Source organism: Emydura macquarii, unplaced genomic scaffold (assembly GCF_026122565.2).
Source record: "Emydura macquarii macquarii isolate MOO-44397 ecotype Brisbane River unplaced genomic scaffold, CSIRO-AGI_Emac_v2 contig_1263, whole genome shotgun sequence".
Taxonomy (NCBI): domain Eukaryota; kingdom Metazoa; phylum Chordata; order Testudines; family Chelidae; genus Emydura; species Emydura macquarii.
The window spans coordinates 4,006,210-4,026,448 of NW_027131400.1; the positions used below are offsets into that span (position 1 = coordinate 4,006,210).

Consider the following 20,239-nt stretch of genomic DNA (forward strand, 5'->3'; position numbering starts at 1 on the left):
TGAGAGCATTGTTGCAGACTGATTTGTTTTCAGACAGTTTACTGCCTTTGTCTTGGACTGCAGTTTCAACCTTCCATGACAGTTCGGATTTGCCTGAGGCTCTTGGGCCATATGTCCGCATGCACACAGGTACTCAAATTTACCAGGCTGCGTTGCCTTCTTCAGCTGTGGCTCACAACAGTTTACTGCCTAACCCTTCACCCCTTGGACAAATTGGTTCACCTACTTCCATTGATCCTGGACTCTTTGCAGTGGTGGACAGTTCAGAGTATGTCAGGGCATTCCCTTCGTCCGGCCCTTACCAACCAGGACCGTTATCACCAAGACTTCCCTGATGGGTTGAGGAGTATGTTTGGGGTCGCAGAAAGTTCAGGGTTTGTGGTTGGAGCAGGAAGCTTCACTGCATATGAACAAGCTTTCTGCAAGGCCTCTCACAGTTCTCTAGATGGCTTCAGAGGCTCAGTGGTTGACATACTTACTGACAATACCACCACAATGTATTATGTGAACAGGCAAGGGAGAGCACACTGCAGGGTGCTCAGCTAAGAGGCAAACAGTCTGTGCCAGTTCTGCATCAGAGAATATTGCTCAGATAGTCGATCGCTTGCTTGGGGTCAAGGATCATCTCATGGACCATCTCAGCAGGAATTTTCACCTGAGTCACGAATGGTCTCTGAAACCCACTGTTCTGTGAGTCATCTTCATAGCTTGGGGCATCCCAGTGATCAACCTGCTTGCTACAAGGGACAAAAAGAAATTCTGTCTTTTCTCCTCTTGAGGGGGCCTCAGTCTGGGCTTCCTAACTGATGCCTTCCACTTTTGCTGACAGTTGGTCTCCTGTACACTTTTCCTCTGGTCCCTATTGTTCCACGGGTCATCCTCAAGCTGAAAGCTGATCAGGCGAAGCTCATCTGCATTGTCTTGCATGGGTGAGTCGTTGGTTTTCCGACTTTCTCATGTTGTCTGTTCAGCCTGCCATATTCCTTCCTCTCCATCCTTACCTACTCACATAAGAATCCCCATGTGGCTGCTCTGTGGTTGAATGAGGAAGTAGAGCAATGTTCGGTGGCTGTTCAACAGGTTCTATTTAATAGTAGAATGCCCTCTACCAGAATGGCCTACTTAGCAAAATGGAAGCAGTTTTTGATGTGGTCATTGGCACACGGCGTTCAACCAATGCTGGCCTGAATCCAGGGTATCTCGGAGTACTTGCTACATCTTCAGTTGTCGGGCCTTATATTTAGCTAATTGGGGGTGTATCTGGTGGTGATTTCAGTGTTTCAGCCTTCCACTTTTGAAAGATTTGTATTTCCAGTGCCGTGTAAAAGGAATTCTTCATTTCCATCTTTTGGTGTAGGAACCAGTTCCTTTATGGGACCCTTAATGTGGTGATAGCGGCTCTGATGGGACTGACTTTTGACCCTATGGCATCTTCCCCACTTTCGTCTTCATGTAAAAAAACTGCATTCCTGGTGGTAACATCTGCATGAGGAGTATAAGAGTTGTAGGCTTTCATGGCAGAGCCTCCTTATATGCAATTCTCCAAAGACAAACTGATTTTGTTGCTGCACCAAAACTTTTCTCTAAAGTGATCTCTCCATTTCATTTGAATCAGGTGGTGTATTTATCTGTGGGTTTTTTCCATAAACTGCATTCATCCCCAGAGGACCAGCACTGTCACACATTGGATGATGTCTAGTATTATACCTGGACAGGACTAAACCTATGTGCTTTGTCTACTCTGTTTGAGTCGTATGCAGATCATATGAAGCGATAGTCTGTGAAGAGACTACCTGTCTCTAAGTGGATAACTTCCTATATCAAGACTGCATACAAAATACCTTCGAGTTGTCCCCCTCAACAAGTGTGAGCTCATTCTACGAGAGCGCAAGCTATGTCAGTGGCATTCTTAAGCGAAGTCTCAGTGTTAGACATTTGCAGGGCATCATGTGTTCATTGATGCATACATTTATTGACCATTATGCCGTTACCATGACATCCAGAGCAGATGCAAACTTAGGGAAGACGGTCCTGCAGCCCTTGTTTAGATAGACTTTTTTGAGCTCTTCTTCCTGTGGGTACTGCTTGTGAGTCACCTAAGTGGAATACACAGCTCCATCTACTTCATGAATTAAAAACAGTTACTAACTGTAACTGTAATTCTCTGAGCTGTGATGTAGATGTGTATTCCACAACCTGCCTTCCATCCCCTCTGTTTCGGAGTGTAGTCTGGGGAGGCGATCAAGGCAGCATCACCTCACTTAGCCAAATGGGGGACTATGGCTGCGATGTTAAAATCCGCCCTGTTACAGGTACTGCTAGGCAAAATGCTCTGGCTCGACTGCATTGGTCATGCACATATCAAAGTGGAACACACGTATGCATCACATCTTGAAGGACCACAGTTACAGTAAGTAACTGTTTCTTATGCAGAAATAACACAAGTGCACATATGATCATAGACGACATTTATGATAAATGAAATCTTCGCTCTGTTGTGGTATCCAGATGTAGACCTCTTTGCTTCCACAGAATGTGAATTGTCACAGGTTCTGTTTGAGGACTGGGAGAGCCATTTGAGATAAGCTGGGGACAAGGTCGTCTTTAAGCCTTTCCTACCCCTTTGAGAAAGTATTAAGGAAGATGAAACAACGTAATCTTAATCTCCAAAGCTTGGGCCAAACAACTGGTTCTCAGACCTGCTTCAACTCCCCAGAGGAGTCTTCTGACCTGTTCCCAACACCTTCTGCTTCTGACACAATAGAATGGGTAAGTATATCGTCAGCCCTGCATTTGCTTCACTTCATGGCGTGGGCCGATATTAACAAACCTAGAACAGTCTCATTCCTTATAAGTGCAAAGAATTTAATTCTGGAAAAGAATCATTTCTAGCTCTTATGGTTGTGATGATTTCTAGAAAGAACTCTGGTTGTGAAGAACTCTAGAAAACTCAAATGTTACTTTCTTAAATGGAAAAGTTTTTATTATAGGCAAATCCTACTATACCTCATATGCCTCATATGGCTTCAGTTCAGTCCATTTTGGAGTACCTAGTATCTCACTGTCATTAGTTCACTTTTCAGCTATATCAGCATACTACACTGTCATTGGTAATAAATTGCTATTCACTCACAATCCCCGCACCCTCTTGAGACCTTACTATAGTTAGTCCTTACACGGCTTATGAAACACCCATTTGAGCTCCTGTTTTCAGATACCAATTAAAACAGTGTTCATAATAGCTGTTACATCAGCAAGAAGAGTGAGTGAACTTCGCTAATGGCTGACCCACCATTTAGTGTCTCTTTCATTATAAGGTAGTGTTATGCCCTCACTCAAGTCTTCCCTTAAAGTACTGACTGATTTCCATAATAACAATCAATTTACCTGTATCTCTTCCTAGGCTGCACAATCAGATAGATGAGACTTGTTTACAAACTATAGATGCAAAAAGTACGTTAGCCTTCTATCGTAACAGAACTAAAATGTTTAGCCGATCTAATCTTTTTGTGTTTTATGCAAATAGGAGAAAAGGTCAGGCTGTTACAACACAGACACTCCAAATGTATCCAAAAAGTCTGTAGGGTGATATCTTTCCCTTACCCTGAATGGATTAGGTCTCACTCAAGTAGAGCCGAAGTAGCATCTGTGGCTTTTTGTAGTCATGAGAGTGAATATGCAGAATCCATCTCTGAAAGCTCTGGTTACAAGTGAGTAACCTTTATTTTAAAGTAATTAGTAAAAATGCATGTAGACAATGTGGAGACAGTGTGCACTGGGGGCATTTGACCTGCAGTCTTATTATTGGGTAGGTGGACATTGAGAATTGTTTCAGCTACCCATCTTACTGTGACTACCACTACTTTCTTCCTTCCCCAACCCAACACTCTTTTCTCCCCCAGTCCGTTTGTCATGACCTGCCCCAACCTGGGTACACACCCTGTTCAACAACAATTCTCGGTTGCCTGAATAGCTTTCTTCTCTAAGCTTCTTCTCAGGACACTTGCCTGACAGTATTGGGTGATCCTGACAGCAATTCCAAACTCTATTTTTGAGGGCCCTGAAGATCTCTTTAGGACCGTTCAGATTTACTACCCCTCCAACTTCTGGGTTTGAAAAACCACTAAACTTTTATTTAACTAGAGTAATCATAACAAACATAACAGTGGCTTTCAGTAATTCTTTTGCTTCTTACTCCCAGAGAGAGAGCCTAAGCTTATAAGAGTCCAGCAGTGCTTCCTTTCCCGATTGCATTCTAGCTCTCTGACCGCTGTGTTCACCTGATCCTTCTGTCCTCTGGGGCCAACTGTTGACATTACAGATTCAAAAGTCTGAGGTTCCAAATGAACAATCTAGGTAGAGCTTCTGTCCAGGAGTTCAAGCTTCTGCATCTCTGTGTACCCAGCAGTATGTGTTTTTTGGTCTTCCTTCAACAACATGCCCAAGCATATAATTTTGCTTAAAAACACTTATCCGACAACAAATAGATGGCATAATTAGCATAAAAGATTTTTATGTAAACATGTTTCAGGTTTCTTGAGACTTGTGTATATGACTAGTTTTTATATATAAATGAAGGAACAGTCATTCTGAGAGTGATTAGACTTCTAGCTTTGTGCTTGATACTTATGAGATTGTCCTAAAGTCCTCTGTAACTCTTCATGTCTTGTCTATACTGGAAAACTGAACAGTTGCTGAAAATATTTCTTTGCCTCCTGAAAACTGTTTTGTTAATGTAACTTGGACAAAACTGTTTTCAGTACTGTTTCAGGGAGTGTAGCACAGCTCTGACAAACAGCACAGGCATTAAACCATCTGCCTCTAGATTGAGGAAGACAGTATTGCATCAGTTACTCAGGCTATGTCTTCACTAGAAACGCTATAGTGCGTCACTGTAGATGCTCATTAAAACAAGGGGTTTCCTGTCACTGTAGTTTAATCCACATCCCTGAGAGGCGGTAGTTAGGTCAGCAGAAGAATTCTTCCACTGACCTAGTGCTGTCTACACCGGTGGATTTTTCTCACCCCTCAACGACGTAGCTGGGTCAGCCTAACTTTTTAGTGTAGACCTGGCCTGAGTTTACATTTAGAAGGTTATCTTCACAACCATAAGAGCTAAAAATGATTCTGCAGAAGTTGATGACACTTGCCTAAAAGTTTCCTACTTTTGCCAGGCAACTGGATTTTTTTCAGTCCTGCTAGCCAGGGTTGCTTTTGTGAACATAATGCACTGTTGCAAGTTAAAGTACTTCAAATAAAATACAGTAGGTTGTAGTGGTTCATTTCCTTAGTGCAGGCAAGTCTTGAGGGAGTGGCTTTGCTTTAGGAATTCTAGCACTGGTGGCAGCCAGGAAGTGCAATATACTTTTAATGGCAACAGCTATTGAAAGTATTTGGCATTATGAGACCATTACATATTATATTAGCAAAATGTGGATATTTTTAAATACAAAGCACAAATGAATCAGATTTTTTTCATTGTATGGTTGTTAATATTTGTGTGAAAAAGCTTGTAACTAAAAGATCTACATTTCCTTTCTTGGATTTAGGATCAAGTGTAAATAGCTTCATTTTACTATGGTTGGAGAATTTTTCAAGTCTATCTTGTGAATTTATTCCGTTTTAAACTCTTACCTCCATAATACTTGTTTATATAAGTGTCCTTATAGTTAAAATATTTTGCAATGGTACTGCAGAATAGTAACTAGTTTACAGTATCTTATTCTGGTTTCCCGTATTTCTGGTGACATTCACAGTAATTTGGCTTCCAGCTTGAAACTCAAATAGGGACTATAACTAGAAAGTTTAACTTCCCATTACATTACTTACTTCATAGTATGAAGCATTTCTCAGTATCTGAACTTTTCTACCTGAATAAGGGGTCAATTCTGCAAGGTGCTGAGCAGTGTGGCCCAACCCAGCACAGCAGTTAAGCACGTGCTTGCACATGAGTAACCCCATTGACTTCCAGTGCAATTGCTTCTATGCTTAAAATTAAAAATATGCTTAACTGCTTTGCTGAATTAGGGCCAGACTGTTTAGCACCTCGCAGGATCAAGTCCTGGAAGGTTAACTGTTCTTTGTGAATGTCTGATTTTTCTCTCACCCATTGTCCTTCTGTCTGTCTATTCAGTCACTGTCCTATCCATAGCAGTTAGGTTGGTGAATCTTAACATGATATTATTGATTTACAGGATAATCATGGGTCAGACCGGAAAGAAATCTGAGAAGGGACCAATTTGTTGGCGGAAGCGTGTAAAATCAGAATACATGCGACTGAGGCAGCTCAAGAGGTTCCGCCGGGCAGATGAAGTTAAGGTAGGTCACCTGTACTTCCTTCATGAAAATCTTATATAGTAGGCATTAAAATGGATTTTCTTCTAAAATATAAATTAGAATTGAAATCTTGCAGTTAACAAAGTATATATGTGTTGGAAAATGTATTTCCTTTAATAAAAGGTTTTGCACATCTCAACATGAACTACTAACTGCAGAAAATTGTATTAATGTGTAATTAGAGTTATGAATTCGTAGGCAGGTATTTACATAAATACATTTAGTTACACATTTAATTCAGTCAGGAAATGCCAAAGATCAATATTTATTTATGCTTGAAAAATCCCTGTAGTTTTTAGGGGACTTAGTTCTGGGAAGAGTGGCCATTTCTTGTCCTGCAGCACCATCATGAAACCCCAGATCTCCAAACATTCAGAAATGACTTGCATGGAAGAGGAAGAAGGAGGAATAAACGTCAGTTAGTCTAAGTCCATCTCCACAGACAGTTCAGTGTTTTTCCCCTATGTGTCTTCTGCCCCCCACTTCTGTTTAATTCCTTTAATGTGGGGGGAAAGCAGAAGAGTTGGTTTGGCCTTATTTTAAAATAAGCTTTAAAATGTTTCTTTCCACTTTCCCATAATTCAGGAATGACTGACTGGATTTTTCTCACTTTGAAAAAAAGTCATATGGCTGAGATCAAGCTGGGTAACTTAAACTGAGTTATTGAGAACAGAAGCATTAGGCCATGAAGTGTAGTGTTTGTAATACAGGCTGTGTATAAAAACATACGATAACCTTCACAATAATATGTGACACCAGGATCATCAAGTCTGCCTTTTAAATAACATCATATGCATTAATGTCAAAGATGTTTTGTGGCTTTATATATAATCAGTCCACTTGGAAACTATGAAATATGTTTATCTGTAGTTCTGTATTGTATGAAATACAGGACCCCTCTTTTTGCTGGTGAACATGCTACTTTAAATAAAAATAACTGTCCAATAATTCTATATTTGGATATTTAAGAGAAAAAATACTTTTCAAAACAGGTAGAATGCTGAATATAGAGAACTATTTTTTCAAGTAAAATGTGTTGTTAATTTTATGTATTATCATGGTGTTGCTTAAGTGCAGTTAGTATTTTCAAAGATGTATGTTTTGTTAATAAAATAGACCTGATAGTACTTGAAGTTATTACATGACTTTTGACTCCTTAATTTGCTTGCAACATTCTCTTTCATTCATAGAGTATGTTTAATTGTAATCGTCAGAAGATACTGGAAAGAACAGAAATTTTAAATCAAGAATGGAAGCAACGTAGGATACAGCCTGTACACATCATGACTTCTGTGAGCTCATTGCGTGGGACCAGGGAGGTTGGTTAACATGTGTTGTGGTAATTCTAGTTACAAGGTTGTCAGCCCATTTTGGTTTTACTGGTGAGAAATCGGCTGGCAGATCGTACGTTAGCCACTAACTTTCTTTTTTCATATGAAGCCCTAGCACCTTTCTAGGAACAATTATTATTGAAAGGGAATCAATAAAATGCTGCTTAGTTAAGATCTTAAAGTACATAAAATTAAGACCACTTTTTGATGCTGAAAATGCTTAGGTCACACATTACCATCTTTTAATCAGCCGTTCTTGTTTCATGGGAACTTGAGGTCTGATTTAGCTGCCACTAAAGTCAATGGAAAAACTCCTATTGGTTTAAATGGGTGCTGGATCAGGCCCTCACTTCATAAAACAAGTTACGTGAAAATAGTGAATAGATTAGTTTGCTTAGGCTCTGCTCGTACTAAAAAAGTTGCACTGGATTAACTAAATAGGTTTTAAATGGATGTAGTTTAAACTGGTGCAAAACCCTGATGTTAGCACATTTAAGCTAGTATAGCTTCTGTAGGTAGACTGACTTTTTGATGTGAAATGATCTGATAATGAGGAAAGTGTCTTTTCCTACTCATCAAAGTGAGACGGGCTTGCCATAAACAGACAGTGAATTTAATAGACAAATCTTCTGGGGGATTTTTGACGGGGAGAGGAGGGGATGACTTTTTAGTAAGTGGCAAAAAATTACAAAAAATATGAAATTTTTGAAAGGGAACTTATATACTATTGGTATTTTAGCCATAAATATATATATTGTCCATTTGTCTTCCTTCTTGAAATTATTTCCAGCCCATGTGTCGTAGTGTTCCTTCTGCTGCTCTCTCATGAACGTAATCCTGCGAGTAAAAATGGAAAACAGATGACTGGCTCCAATCCTAGAAAACAATGCACACAGGTAGAGCCCTGGTGAAGTCAGTGGAGCTCCATACTTGCTACACCCACATACATGCAGGATCAGAGCTTTTGATAGTAGTTGTAACAAATGCTGAAAACAAAAATAATTGTAAGGGTTGTGCATCAGTTTTTCAGTTCTTTGGAGGAAGAGGGTCAAACTTCACCTTTGGAGTTATGGTTTGAATATATCAGGTTTTGACTTATTAGCTTGATTTGCCTTCCTGATCGACGGGGAATTTTATGTTAATTCCCTCTCTGAATTGGAGTGCATTAATTATTGCATTTTAATCCAGTGTGTGTCTCACAAAAGACTCAGAAGAACTCTACTTTCAATGCTTGATTTAAAAATTGCCATAATTTATAATAGGAAATTTAAGACTGGAAATAGTATTTATGAAAAATGTATCTGAATTCTTTTAAATAAATTTAAATATTTTAGTCTCAAATACATTGGAGAGAGACTTGGTACCTGGTGTTCAGGTTTCATGAAGGTGACACACTCAATGTGGGTTACAAGTATCACAGGTGACATTCCTCTCTCTATGTTGATCCATAGATCTTGGTTTTCATTCACCTCCAGTGACTAGCCTATTGAGTGGCATTGACCAGAGCCACCCCATGAATGTAATTTCCTTGATGATTGAACTGAGTTCAAAAGCAGGCAGAGAATCATATAAGATCATAAAAGGGAATTAAAATATTGACTTTGTTCTTGACCTTGTTCAAACACAGTGTTGCCTGGAGACTTTAGTTATATTTTTTTTTTAAAGGACAAAATAATTATTTTTATAATTCTGTATATTTTCTAGACTTAGATGATGGCATGAAAAAATTGCCAGACATCTACTAGTCAAAGAACTAAATCTACTAACCCTGAGGTAGAAATAAGAGGTGAGGTGAGTGGAAAGGATCTCCACCAATTGTGTATCCAAGGCAGTGAGTGAACTGTTGAGAATCTCAATTCTCTTGCCAGTGGCTCAGGAAAGGGAGTGACATAGATCAGATTTTTACCAGGCCACTGTCCCTGTACCTTAGCTTGGAGGACTCTACCTGTTATGTCAGTCTCTGGCTAGTTGGTGTCTTTAGAAATTTGAAGCCCATCTCTGCCTTTTGGAAAGAAGAAAGCTTTCTGTCTCCCCTTTCTTGGTACTCTGATGGAAACAGAGCTCCACTACTGTACCCCTCCCTAGAGCCTACCAGTTATATTCCTCAGCCTCTTTTTTCATCTTGGTTCACTGTTTGTTGCTGCTGATCGTTGCTGCTGATCTTGGCTGCTTCTTTGAGTAGTGTCCCTATGGGTGTGTCTCCATTATGGGTGTGAGCTGCTGATCGAAGAATTTTAGTAGCTGTGGCTGTAGGGCCCACACATGCACTCTCTCTTCTCATGCTGCTCCACAAGCCTTGCCAGAGTGAGGGCTGACTGTCCTCAGTTCCTTCTCAACCATCCCTGGCTAGAGATGGAGCCTTTAGCTGTCCATTAGCAGATTCATTTTCCTTTGCAGCTGTTAATCTTTAGTTTTTAGAAACCCTTTTGCCTTCCTTTAGTTTTATTTGGCTGTGCCTTTAAAGAAAAAAAGAAAAGACTATGTTCTTTTTGACCCCTGGTGAGGAGGGGGGAACACCCCTGGACAAGGGTGGTATACCCAGATATCTGGGCTTCAAGAAATGTCATACTTGCAGCAAGGATATCCCAGTTGTGGACAAGCACTCCCAAGTGCATTTGCTGCCTTAGTGAGGACCACATCCAACAAAAGTGTTCCTGCTGCCAGCAGCTTCAACAGAGATCCCTCAAGGACAGAGAGCTCTGCCAGAAAATCATCTTTGTGTAGGTGGCTTTCCAACCACAGCCCTTTGGTGGGCATGAGTCTTCCTCTCAACCTTCAACTTCGAAGGATAGCGGGTTGAAGAAACGGTTCAAGGATTCCCCTCTCTCTTTTTCAACTTGAGAGAAGTCCCTCAGCCGCGCCCAGGGTAGCCAAAAGCAATCACCATCTTACTTGATATCCTCGGCACTGAGATTGTCCGGCACCCATGCCTCCTGGCAACTGTTGGTGGCTGGTACTGTTGCTGGCTCATGGATCCTTTGGGCACAGGTACCAAATCTTTGGTACAGAGAGACCAGGGCAAACACCTTTCGATGCTCCTGGTATGCGAGCTGTCCCATCCGGCACCAGAGAGATTGGTACGGGTGAGGTTCCCATCTGTCTTGGCACCATCACTGACACTGGGATGTTCAGTACCAGCAGAATTTCATCACACCGATGATTGGGCTATTTGGAAATTCCTGACTCTCAGCCCCTTGGTACTAAGATCACGGAACCAAGCCGTGGTCAACCAAGGGGTGTTTTCCCACAATCATGCCATGCCCCTCCAATGTCAAGTGAGTAATCGGACAGTGAGCAGGATGGAGTTTCTCTACACTCCTCCCAAGCTACATATGGGACTTAGAAGAAGAAACGGAAGGATTCTCCTTAATAACATATAGCTGCAATGCCCATTTAATGCATCTTTTAGCCAAAGACTTAAGTACATCTTCTCCAGGAATAAATGAAAATGTTGCTGAAGTCGCAAAATACTTCCGTAACAACAATTTTGCTTCAGCGAAGAGAGCAGGAGGATCCAAACTAATTCTCCCTCACGATGTTCGATGGAATTCTGTGGTTGATTGTTTTGAACGTTTATTAAGAACTGGCCTATTCTCATAAAACTTTGTGAAGAAAACTGTGATAAAATAAATGGAAGTATCTCATCCAAAGTATCTAACACTGGATTAAAGAGGAATGTAGAGGATATGCTCAGTATACTGAAGCCTATATCCATAGCTTTAAACAAACTTCAGAGAAATTGTTGCTGCATTGCTGATGCTGTCGAAATTTGGAAGGCGCGTCAAGAGACATTGAAGAAAGCAATACCTCACCAGAAAGTTAAACTGTAGGCAATAAGGAAGCGAATGGATCAAGCACTAACTCCACCTCCTTTTCTGGCGAACATTCTTGACCCCAGATACAAAGGTAGATGCCTAACTTCTGAAGATGATGATGCTGCCAGGCATGGGTATCTCAAAATCACTCCTCAGTTATGCCAGTCATAATAAATTTCAGGGCTGGCATGGAACTATTTAAACAGTACATGTTTACTGATCATGTTTTGAACAAAGTCACTCCCCTCAATTGGTGGAAATCATTAGCCAGGAGCCTTGAAACAGAGTTCCTTCAGTTGCTAAGCTAACTTTTCACAGCAGTAGCTTCCTCTGCAGGCACAGAGAATATTTTCATCATTTGGTATTATTCAGTCATAGCTAAGAAATTGACTGGGAATTGAAAAAGCAGGAAAACTCATTTCTGTTTGTCTATGATTAAAAATGACAGTGGGAGTGGGGAAGATGAGAGCTAGTTGTAGAATTTTTCAGGACAGTAGATGTTGTGATGACTTGTCAGAGTTAATAAAATTTGAAAATAAAAAAAAAAGTTTAAGGACATCCGTCAGCTGGCAACTCAGGAGACTGCTGCAATTGCAAATGTGAAACATTTATGTAACATTTAAGATTTAGTTTAATAAAATATAAGTGCTATTGTGTTTGTGTGTATGATTTAGTTCTTACCATTCCTAATGCACTGCTGCTGCATCTGCAGCTTGAGACAGGTAATAAGTATTATGTACTATTTCCTAAATTAATAAAAATCAAGTTATCTAAAAAATTACACCAAATATGCCCTCCTAGATGTTGTAAAATGCTGTATTGAGTTGTAAATTAATAAGTTTTAGTGATCAGATTTGCACCATTGTTTAAGAAATATGTGAAGCAGTATCAGTGGGAAACTTGATTTAAATCAATGAATTTCTCTTGGTGATTTAAATCATGATTTAAATCAATCCACCCTGTCTGGGAATGAATCAAGGTTGTGTAGTGAAGCGAGAGGCTGTTGTCCATAGGATCTCAATCTCACTGATGCAGAAGTCGAAAGGTGTATATTGACTGAGGCGGGAAGTGCAGGAAGAGAGGGGATAGTTTTATGTTTAAAGCATGAATGATGCTCTGGAGAACTGGATTCTGTCTCTGCCTGTGCTGGAAACTGTGCTGGATTCTGTCCCTGCCTGTGTGGTACTAGGCAAGTCACTGAAACTGCATTTTTTCACAAGAGGCTGATAATTAGGTGTGTCTCATTTTCTGGGTCCCCAGTTTGAGATCCTGGGGTTTGATTTGCAGAAGTGTTGAGCACTCACGGGTGCCCCTTGAAGTCAGTGAATTTTTTTAACATAAAATGTTTGTGAAGCAGTCAGATACCATAGTGAGAAGTGCCATAGAAAAGCCTATGAGGAAATGAATAATGCTGTGTTTGTTTGAATAGTGTGCTGTAAATAAGGCATGGGACAACACATTAAAGAATGAGGATAAAACAATATATTGAATAGTTATCCATTTAAGGAGAATGGTACATTCTGTGCACTGAATAAGATAGGGGTCTTGTGGAAAAAATATATGATAGTATAAGTAAAGATTTAAAAAAAAGTAAAGACTATATCATAATACATACGTACAAAGGCACTTAATTCTGGCATTTCCTAACTCTTGAGTGCTTGACTTTGAAATATTAATATTTTTAAATATAGTTATTTTATGTGATTATAAAAAATGTGGGTTCTTTGATGTAGTGTAGAAAGATTGACACAGATAAATCCCTTCTCTTCTACTCTTGTTAACTAGTGTCTCCAAACCAAGGAGGTATTAGAGCTTCTCAATGCAACTTTAAAAAAAGAAAAAAAAAAAAGAAAAAAAGTATTTCACATGGGCAAAGCAACGTTTTTTTCCCTAAATGTGTTCTGAGAAATGAGCTGAAACTCAAAAAACAAAACTACTACCCTTCAGCCAGGCAGATATCTGGCATGAAAAAATTCAGGATGAATGGTTAAAGTTTGGTAAAGTTATAGGCAACTCTAAACGGGGTTGTTGAGCAGCCTTAAGTATAGGCAGCGTTACCACCTCTGCCTGTAATTTACAAGGTTACCTTTGCAAGTATAAGGGCTAGAAACTTTAAAAATAGAACCTTCAGAAATTGGTTGTGTAGGTCCCCTCAGTTATTATTGAATTAGTGAATTATTCAGATCCTGGCTTAAAATGTTTCTCATATATTTTAGGACTGACCAAATTTATTAATTGTCTAAATGTTTTAGTTTTTAAAACAATTTCTCGCTTCACATTTTGAGCGTTCTATACTTTCTCACCCTTTTTGTGATTTCTCTTCCTTCCCTTTTCTAGGTCTGCAAAAACATGAATTTTAAAAGAATGCCATTTTAAAAGCATTGTTTGACAGTTCAGAGTTCAGTATTAGAGTAAATTTCACTTTGCTGTTGACCTGCACACAATACACATGATCAAAAGTTTTGAGATAGGATAGGGATATAGTAGAGGTTGAAACCTACAGACAAGTTAAAGTGATAATTTATTAAATCAGACATTTCTAAAAAGAAATTGTTTGATCTCAGCAGTGCATTAATATGAAGCCAGAAGGAATTCTTCCCTGTCTACCTGTCAACAAGTTAATACAGTATAAATACTAATAAGACAATTCAACATCAGGTACTGAATCTGTTTTAGATAAGAGAAAAACATCATTGCGTTTAGTTAAGTAGGCTGAGTGTAATGTCTTAGGTACATGAGAGCCTGGATATCATTCTATGTGATAGTAAACAAATAAATCTACATGTTATGGAAACCATTAATAAATACTCTGCAAACAAAATTAATTTTTGTCTGTCTTCTTAAACCTATTCCTAATGTTACCACCTAAACATTGATGCATTTTTTGAAAGGCCAGACTTACCTAATTCTGATATAGTTTATACATTGAAACAATCTTGTGTATTTTGTTATCAGAATTGTTACCAGGAGAGAAGTGTAATTTCTACCTCTCATTTCAGTGTTCTGTTACCAGTGACTTAGATTTTCCAAAACAAGTCATCCCACTCAAGACTCTGAATGCTGTTGCTTCAGTGCCTATAATGTATTCTTGGTCTCCCCTTCAACAAAATTTTATGGTAAGTGTCACAGTTTCAGGTTAACTGCATCTGTATTCCCCCCACCATGGTCCACTTCAGGAATGCCCAGTCAGGTCTCAGGTCTCCCCTGTCACCCTATCTCTGGGTAGGAACCTTTGTCCCACTCCCTTTTGACTTGGGTTTTTAAGGTTACACAGACCTTTGTCATCCACTATGATATCTCCAGCAAGCTATTCTGGTTAATGGCCAGCTAGTGCACTGCTTTCTTTCAGAAGACAATGACAATGTTTTTCCCAGTTACTATACAGCTCTTCTAAGCAAGCACATTTATCCATAGGGCAAAGCTTTACAGGGAAAACAATAAACACATTTAAATCCATACTAAAAATACCAGAAACTATCCATCTTCCACAGGGGTTGGGGCCTCCATTTGGACAGAGTTATATCCATTTGCTGAATCAAAGTGAAGGCTATGAGCCAGTTCAAACTCATCCTTTTATATCAAAAGCCTTTTCTCTCTTTGCTAGTTGCTGGAAAACAGTCTGACTCAGAATATGCAAACTACTTGACGGGTTGGAACTTCTCTGGAGTTGTTTGGTCTCAGTGACTCACTGTATTTTAGTTCCTGGAGGATCTGTGTTAACTCTCCCCTATGGAGTGGAACACAATCGTACATAAACCATTCATAAATTTAATACAACTTGTTCCCAAAGATACTGCATGGAGTTTCAATATCTGTTAAAGTATGTTTAAAAAGTAGATAAATTACAATTAAACTGGAAACCAATAAACTAGTATATCTGGAAGAATATAAAACTTCCATTTGTTTTAATAGTCAGATCTATATATAATATCTGAAATATTGATTTCTTCAGTGCTTCACATCAGTTTTGTTTCTCTACCCAGTTGCATCTTTCATTTTCCCCCAGTTACGTCTTAAACCTGAAAACATATGAAGAAAAGGTTGAATATTAAAAATATCACTGGATGGCATGCTTTTCTAGCAGACAAAAGTTTTAGTATTTGATTAATTTTTAGAAACAGGACACTTTAAAGATATTTGTCATTTACACTTGGTGAGTGTTAATGCTTAAGCAAGTGATCGCATTGGCCATAGACTTAATCTTTCCCACCTAAATCTTCCAGTGTTCCATAACATGAGTACTGCAAAGTTAAGATTATTCCAGTCCTTGGCCTCACCAGGGTAGAAATGCTGATTATGTACAATGGCTTTATGTTTAGGACAGATGTCAGCTAAGGTCTAGATTTTGACCAGAACAGCTTTCTTTTGTGACCTAAATCAAATTTGAACTAAGTTTTTAGAAATGAAGACTGAGGCATTATGTGTCCAGAAGGAAGTCTTAATGAATTATTGATTATTTTTGCATAATCTACTGTCATTGTCATGTGATGTTAATTCCTTCAAGAATCCAGGATTTATTGTAGGACCTGACTACTTCTATTGTGAACAGACATTTAAGTTACTTAAGGAACTGCATTTTTGACACTGTGCATAATTATTTACATGTAATCAGTCATCCTTTTTCATGTTAATTTAGTGCACTGAAGGTAACCATTTTTATTTATTTAGATTTAGAATAAAAAATACAAAATATACAAATTACTGTAAGTGCCTCAAACTTACTGCTTTTATTATTAGAGGTGATTTTTTAGGGAAAAAAAATTCAAATAAAATCAACAGCTGATCCACAAGAAAATTCAATCCAAAATGAACAATTTCTCTCAACAAAAACTAATCATCAAGCCCTCCATCCCTGAAACCCAAAATTAAAAGATAGGCCTATTTTATTTAAACTAAGTAATTGTAAAGGCATTATTATCAACAAATATTTAATCCATTTTAGACAACAGATTATCCATTAACATAATGAGTATAGTTTTGAGGATAAGGGCTTGTCTAATTGACCAGAATAGTTATAGTGGAATAGCAATTCCACAATAGCTACGCATCAATAACTGCCCATGTGAGTATTCTCTTCCAGAAAAAGTGACTTTATTTCAGAATAATTACATGGAATGCCACCCATCACTGCAGGTTTGGGGCAGTGTCACTGTTGAAATGGGGGACTGATCAAACATGCAAATAATTTTTCTTGTGTGTTCCCTGAGAGAAAATCTTTGCATTTATTGTAATCATAAACCTTTCCACATTATTTTTAGGTAGAGGATGAAACAGTTTTACATAACATTCCTTACATGGGAGATGAAGTGCTTGACCAGGATGGAACCTTTATTGAAGAACTCATCAAGAACTATGATGGAAAAGTACATGGAGACAGAGGTGAGTCCAATACACCATGTATATCCGTCACTTCTTCCTACCTAAATATGATTAACAGCTGCTTATGTAGCAGTCAGCTTTATTATATCTTTTTAAGTTAAATATAAAACTGAAATATGAGTCCTGAGGACTTATTTAATTACTATTTAGTATTCTCCAACATCCCCCTATGCCATGCCAACTAGTGAATATAATATTCATACTTGGCTTTTGTATGTGGCTTAATATTTATGCAGTTGTTTGAAAATATAAACTAAATCCTCACACCAGTCCTGAGAGGTGAAATTGTTAGGTTAACCTTGTTGCCCAGAGCATACAATTAATCATTGTAATAGCTGGGATTGAGAACATGGAAGTTCTTGGTCATTAGTTTTGCATTCTGGCCACTAGAACATACGGTCTCTAAGTACGTACAATTGTTCTAACGGAGGCAAGAAAAAGACAAAGCTCTGGTGATAACACTCCTACAAATAGTACAAATGAGGCTGGGTGTCTGAACCAATTCAAATGTTTTCTTCTCCAAGGAGGAAATAACTGTTTTCTGTGGCTAATAAGAATGCTTGGGTTTTTAATACTATCTGCCTCTCCTCAGGCAAAACTGTCCCTAGTTCTATCCTTTTTATTTGTATTCTGTATAGTGTGTTAATGTGTAGAGTGCTTCATAATAGTATTTTTCCTCTTTCACTTACTGGAGTATTCTGTGGGGGAGTTGGCCCACTAGCTGTGATGTTTTCTGCCTCTTCTAGTTTGCGAGGTATTCTTGTGACAAAGCTGCCTTTCATGTTTGCTCAAAGCGGAGTCTCAGCTCTTAGGGTGAAAACATGCTCTATTGTACCTCTGCTCAGTAGTAAATTCATTGTATGATCCTGTAGTTTCACAACTGTCAGGCTCTCTCTCAGGTACCCCCCACACACTTTTTTTCTTTTTTTTTTTTTTTTTGGCCTAATGGTTATGTCTTGTAAGGCTGCTCTTTGATAGTACTTCAAGTTAGTATTGAAATAATTGGGAAAGATAAGCCTTCTGGAGGGAATTCTGAGGTGGAAATAAGCACCACTTTTTCAATCACTGTGTGCCACTCATGAAAGGAAATGTCTGTATCAAACAAAAGACTACCTAATGCTAGCTACCAGTCTTGATGCTGTTTCTATATAGAGGTTCTTTTCAGAATGGCAGTGTTGGTACTTCCTTTCTGTCTTGTGTGGAGAAAGCCGTGGCTCTTTCTGTATGGATATTTCTACAGACTTTGATACACGGTTGGCATTCAGAGGTCTAGCCTTTTTCTTTGGGAAGAATTCACCGGACCAAGATGATGACAACCCCAATGAGGAAGAAGGCCATATAAAGGCTTCACCTTCAGATTTGTCTCCCTTCATGGCCTAAGCTTAGCGGTAATTAGCTTTTTTTTCCCCTCCATCAAAGATACTTTTTCAGTCTCAAATGAAGATCGTTTGCTTTTCCTGTTAACTCAGTGTTTTCATGTAGATGCAACCAATAGAGATAATGTGGGAATCTCAGACCTTGAGGAAGGGGAAATCCCATTCAGAAGATAGAAAAGTCAAATCTCTCTCTAATTAGGCTCTTAGGATGGTAGGGAGTTCTATATTTCCCATATAGCTCCTCTTTGAAAGTTAGCAGGAACTTTCCTCAGTAAAGCTACTTATGATGCCATTTAGGTTCCCCCACTCCCACTGTGATTTCTACCCAGCAGGTCTTGTGTGCTGTTGCATCTACAATTGCTTTGGCTGCTTTTCAGTATAAGAGGAGATGCCTTTTTAGGGACTGACTAAATTAAGTGGTGAAACATTTCAAGGAGAATCCAAACATATTCCTGTCACTTTTGACAGGACTTTTGAATTGTATGGCAAAATGGCATAGCTGTAGCTAGATCAGCCAAGAGATGGGGAGTTACACCCTTCAGCATTTCTCTTTACTTTACTGCTTATGAATGAATTCCTCTGGCATGCGTCCTACGTAGGTGGTCTGGATGACTGGGAAGGGCAGTGAACTATCAATTGCCTCCTTCTGCATTGCCATTGAGGTACTAAGTGACCTGTATGTCAGCCAGTCCAGTCCCCTTTTACCTTGTAGGAAGTGTGATATTACTAAAGCTTTCCTTTCCCTATCTCCTGGAAGAAGGATTTATATTTCCTCTCTTGGCTGACATAGAGGGATTTAGGAAAACCCACTCAATTAACAGGTAAGAAATTGTTCATTCTCATTCATCCTTCTGCTCAGTTCCTCCTATCTTCTGCTGAATTTATGGATTGTAATGTGCTCTAAGCACATCATCTGATAACTGAATATGTTGCCATGTTTGCCAAAATGAAAATATGGAATAGAAAGTAATATCCACTTTGCTTGTTTTTCTTGTTCACTTCCAATTTTCCTGAATTTCAGAATGCGGATTTATCAATGATGAGATATTTGTGGAGCTGGTAAATGCACTTGGTCAGTATAGTGATGATGAAGATGACGATGATGGAGATGACAATCCTGATGAGCAAGATGAAAAGCAGAAAGACCGAGAAGGGAATAGAATGGGTATGTCAATCAAGCAGATTTTAAAAACCTTTATTATTGTAGCAGTTTTTCTTGTATTTATTTACTCAGTAAATGGAAGATGTTCATATTTATATTTGTATTTATGCTCAGTGAAGCTAGCAACCTTGTTTCTTCCAGCGATTGCACATATCCATTCCACTTCAGGTGTCTAGTACACTGTTCGAGACTTCCCTCAGTGGTACCCACTGAGGCAGCATATGTGCCTTTTGCTGCCATGCACGGCTGTGCAATTGTATAAAGGGCAGAGCTGTCCTGATTCTGCTAATTTCTTTTTTTTTACTGCTCATGATTGTTGTTGGAGTGTATCATCTGCTAGTGCAGATTTTTCTGAAATTGTTTAATTGTATATAGTTGGTACTGGTTTTAACTATGGCTCTAGTGTTAAGTGTTTCTAGTCATAACTTTTCTTTGAAAGTGTTTGTTTGTTTATTTACTTATTTATATATTTATATATTTTGGGTAGCAGTACTGGTGCTCGGGCATGCCTCAGTCACTGGGCTTCAAAGCCTGCTGTTCCTTCAAGAAATCAGTGCCAGTGAGTGGGAATTGCACATCAGGCATCGGTGCCAAATTTGCAGAGACTTTAAATGAAGAACCAAGAAAGACAAGGAGTCCAGACTTCATTTCTGCCTGATCATTGCTATATCTCTCGATGAAGGGATAGCCTTTTTGGTGGCAATCACCTCAGCCAGAAGAGCAGGCAAATTACATGCTGTAGTGTATGAACCGCTGTATACCATCTTCTACAAGGACAAAGTTTACCTAGGCCCTCATTCAAAATTTCTCACCAAAGTAGTGTCTGACTTCAATGTCAAT

At 38.9% G+C, this 20,239-nt stretch overlaps 1 protein-coding gene across 5 annotated transcripts in view; it reads left to right on the plus strand.

Annotated features, from left to right (window-relative positions):
* The window catches only part of EZH2 (enhancer of zeste 2 polycomb repressive complex 2 subunit), a 70,285-nt gene that overhangs the window by 16,758 nt on the left and 33,288 nt on the right, over positions 1-20,239 (plus strand). For 3 of the 5 annotated variants that reach the window (XM_067550343.1, XM_067550344.1, XM_067550340.1), the window contains 5 exons: positions 6,195-6,318; positions 7,527-7,655; positions 14,482-14,598; positions 16,741-16,861; positions 19,259-19,402. In XM_067550343.1, coding sequence (XP_067406444.1) covers positions 6,202-6,318; positions 7,527-7,655; positions 14,482-14,598; positions 16,741-16,861; positions 19,259-19,402 — 628 coding nt within the window. In that variant the 5' untranslated portion in view covers positions 6,195-6,201. The remainder of the gene's footprint in view (positions 1-6,194; positions 6,319-7,526; positions 7,656-14,481; positions 14,599-16,740; positions 16,862-19,258; positions 19,403-20,239) is intronic. The other 2 variants (XM_067550345.1, XM_067550342.1) reach the window with 1 other exon arrangement.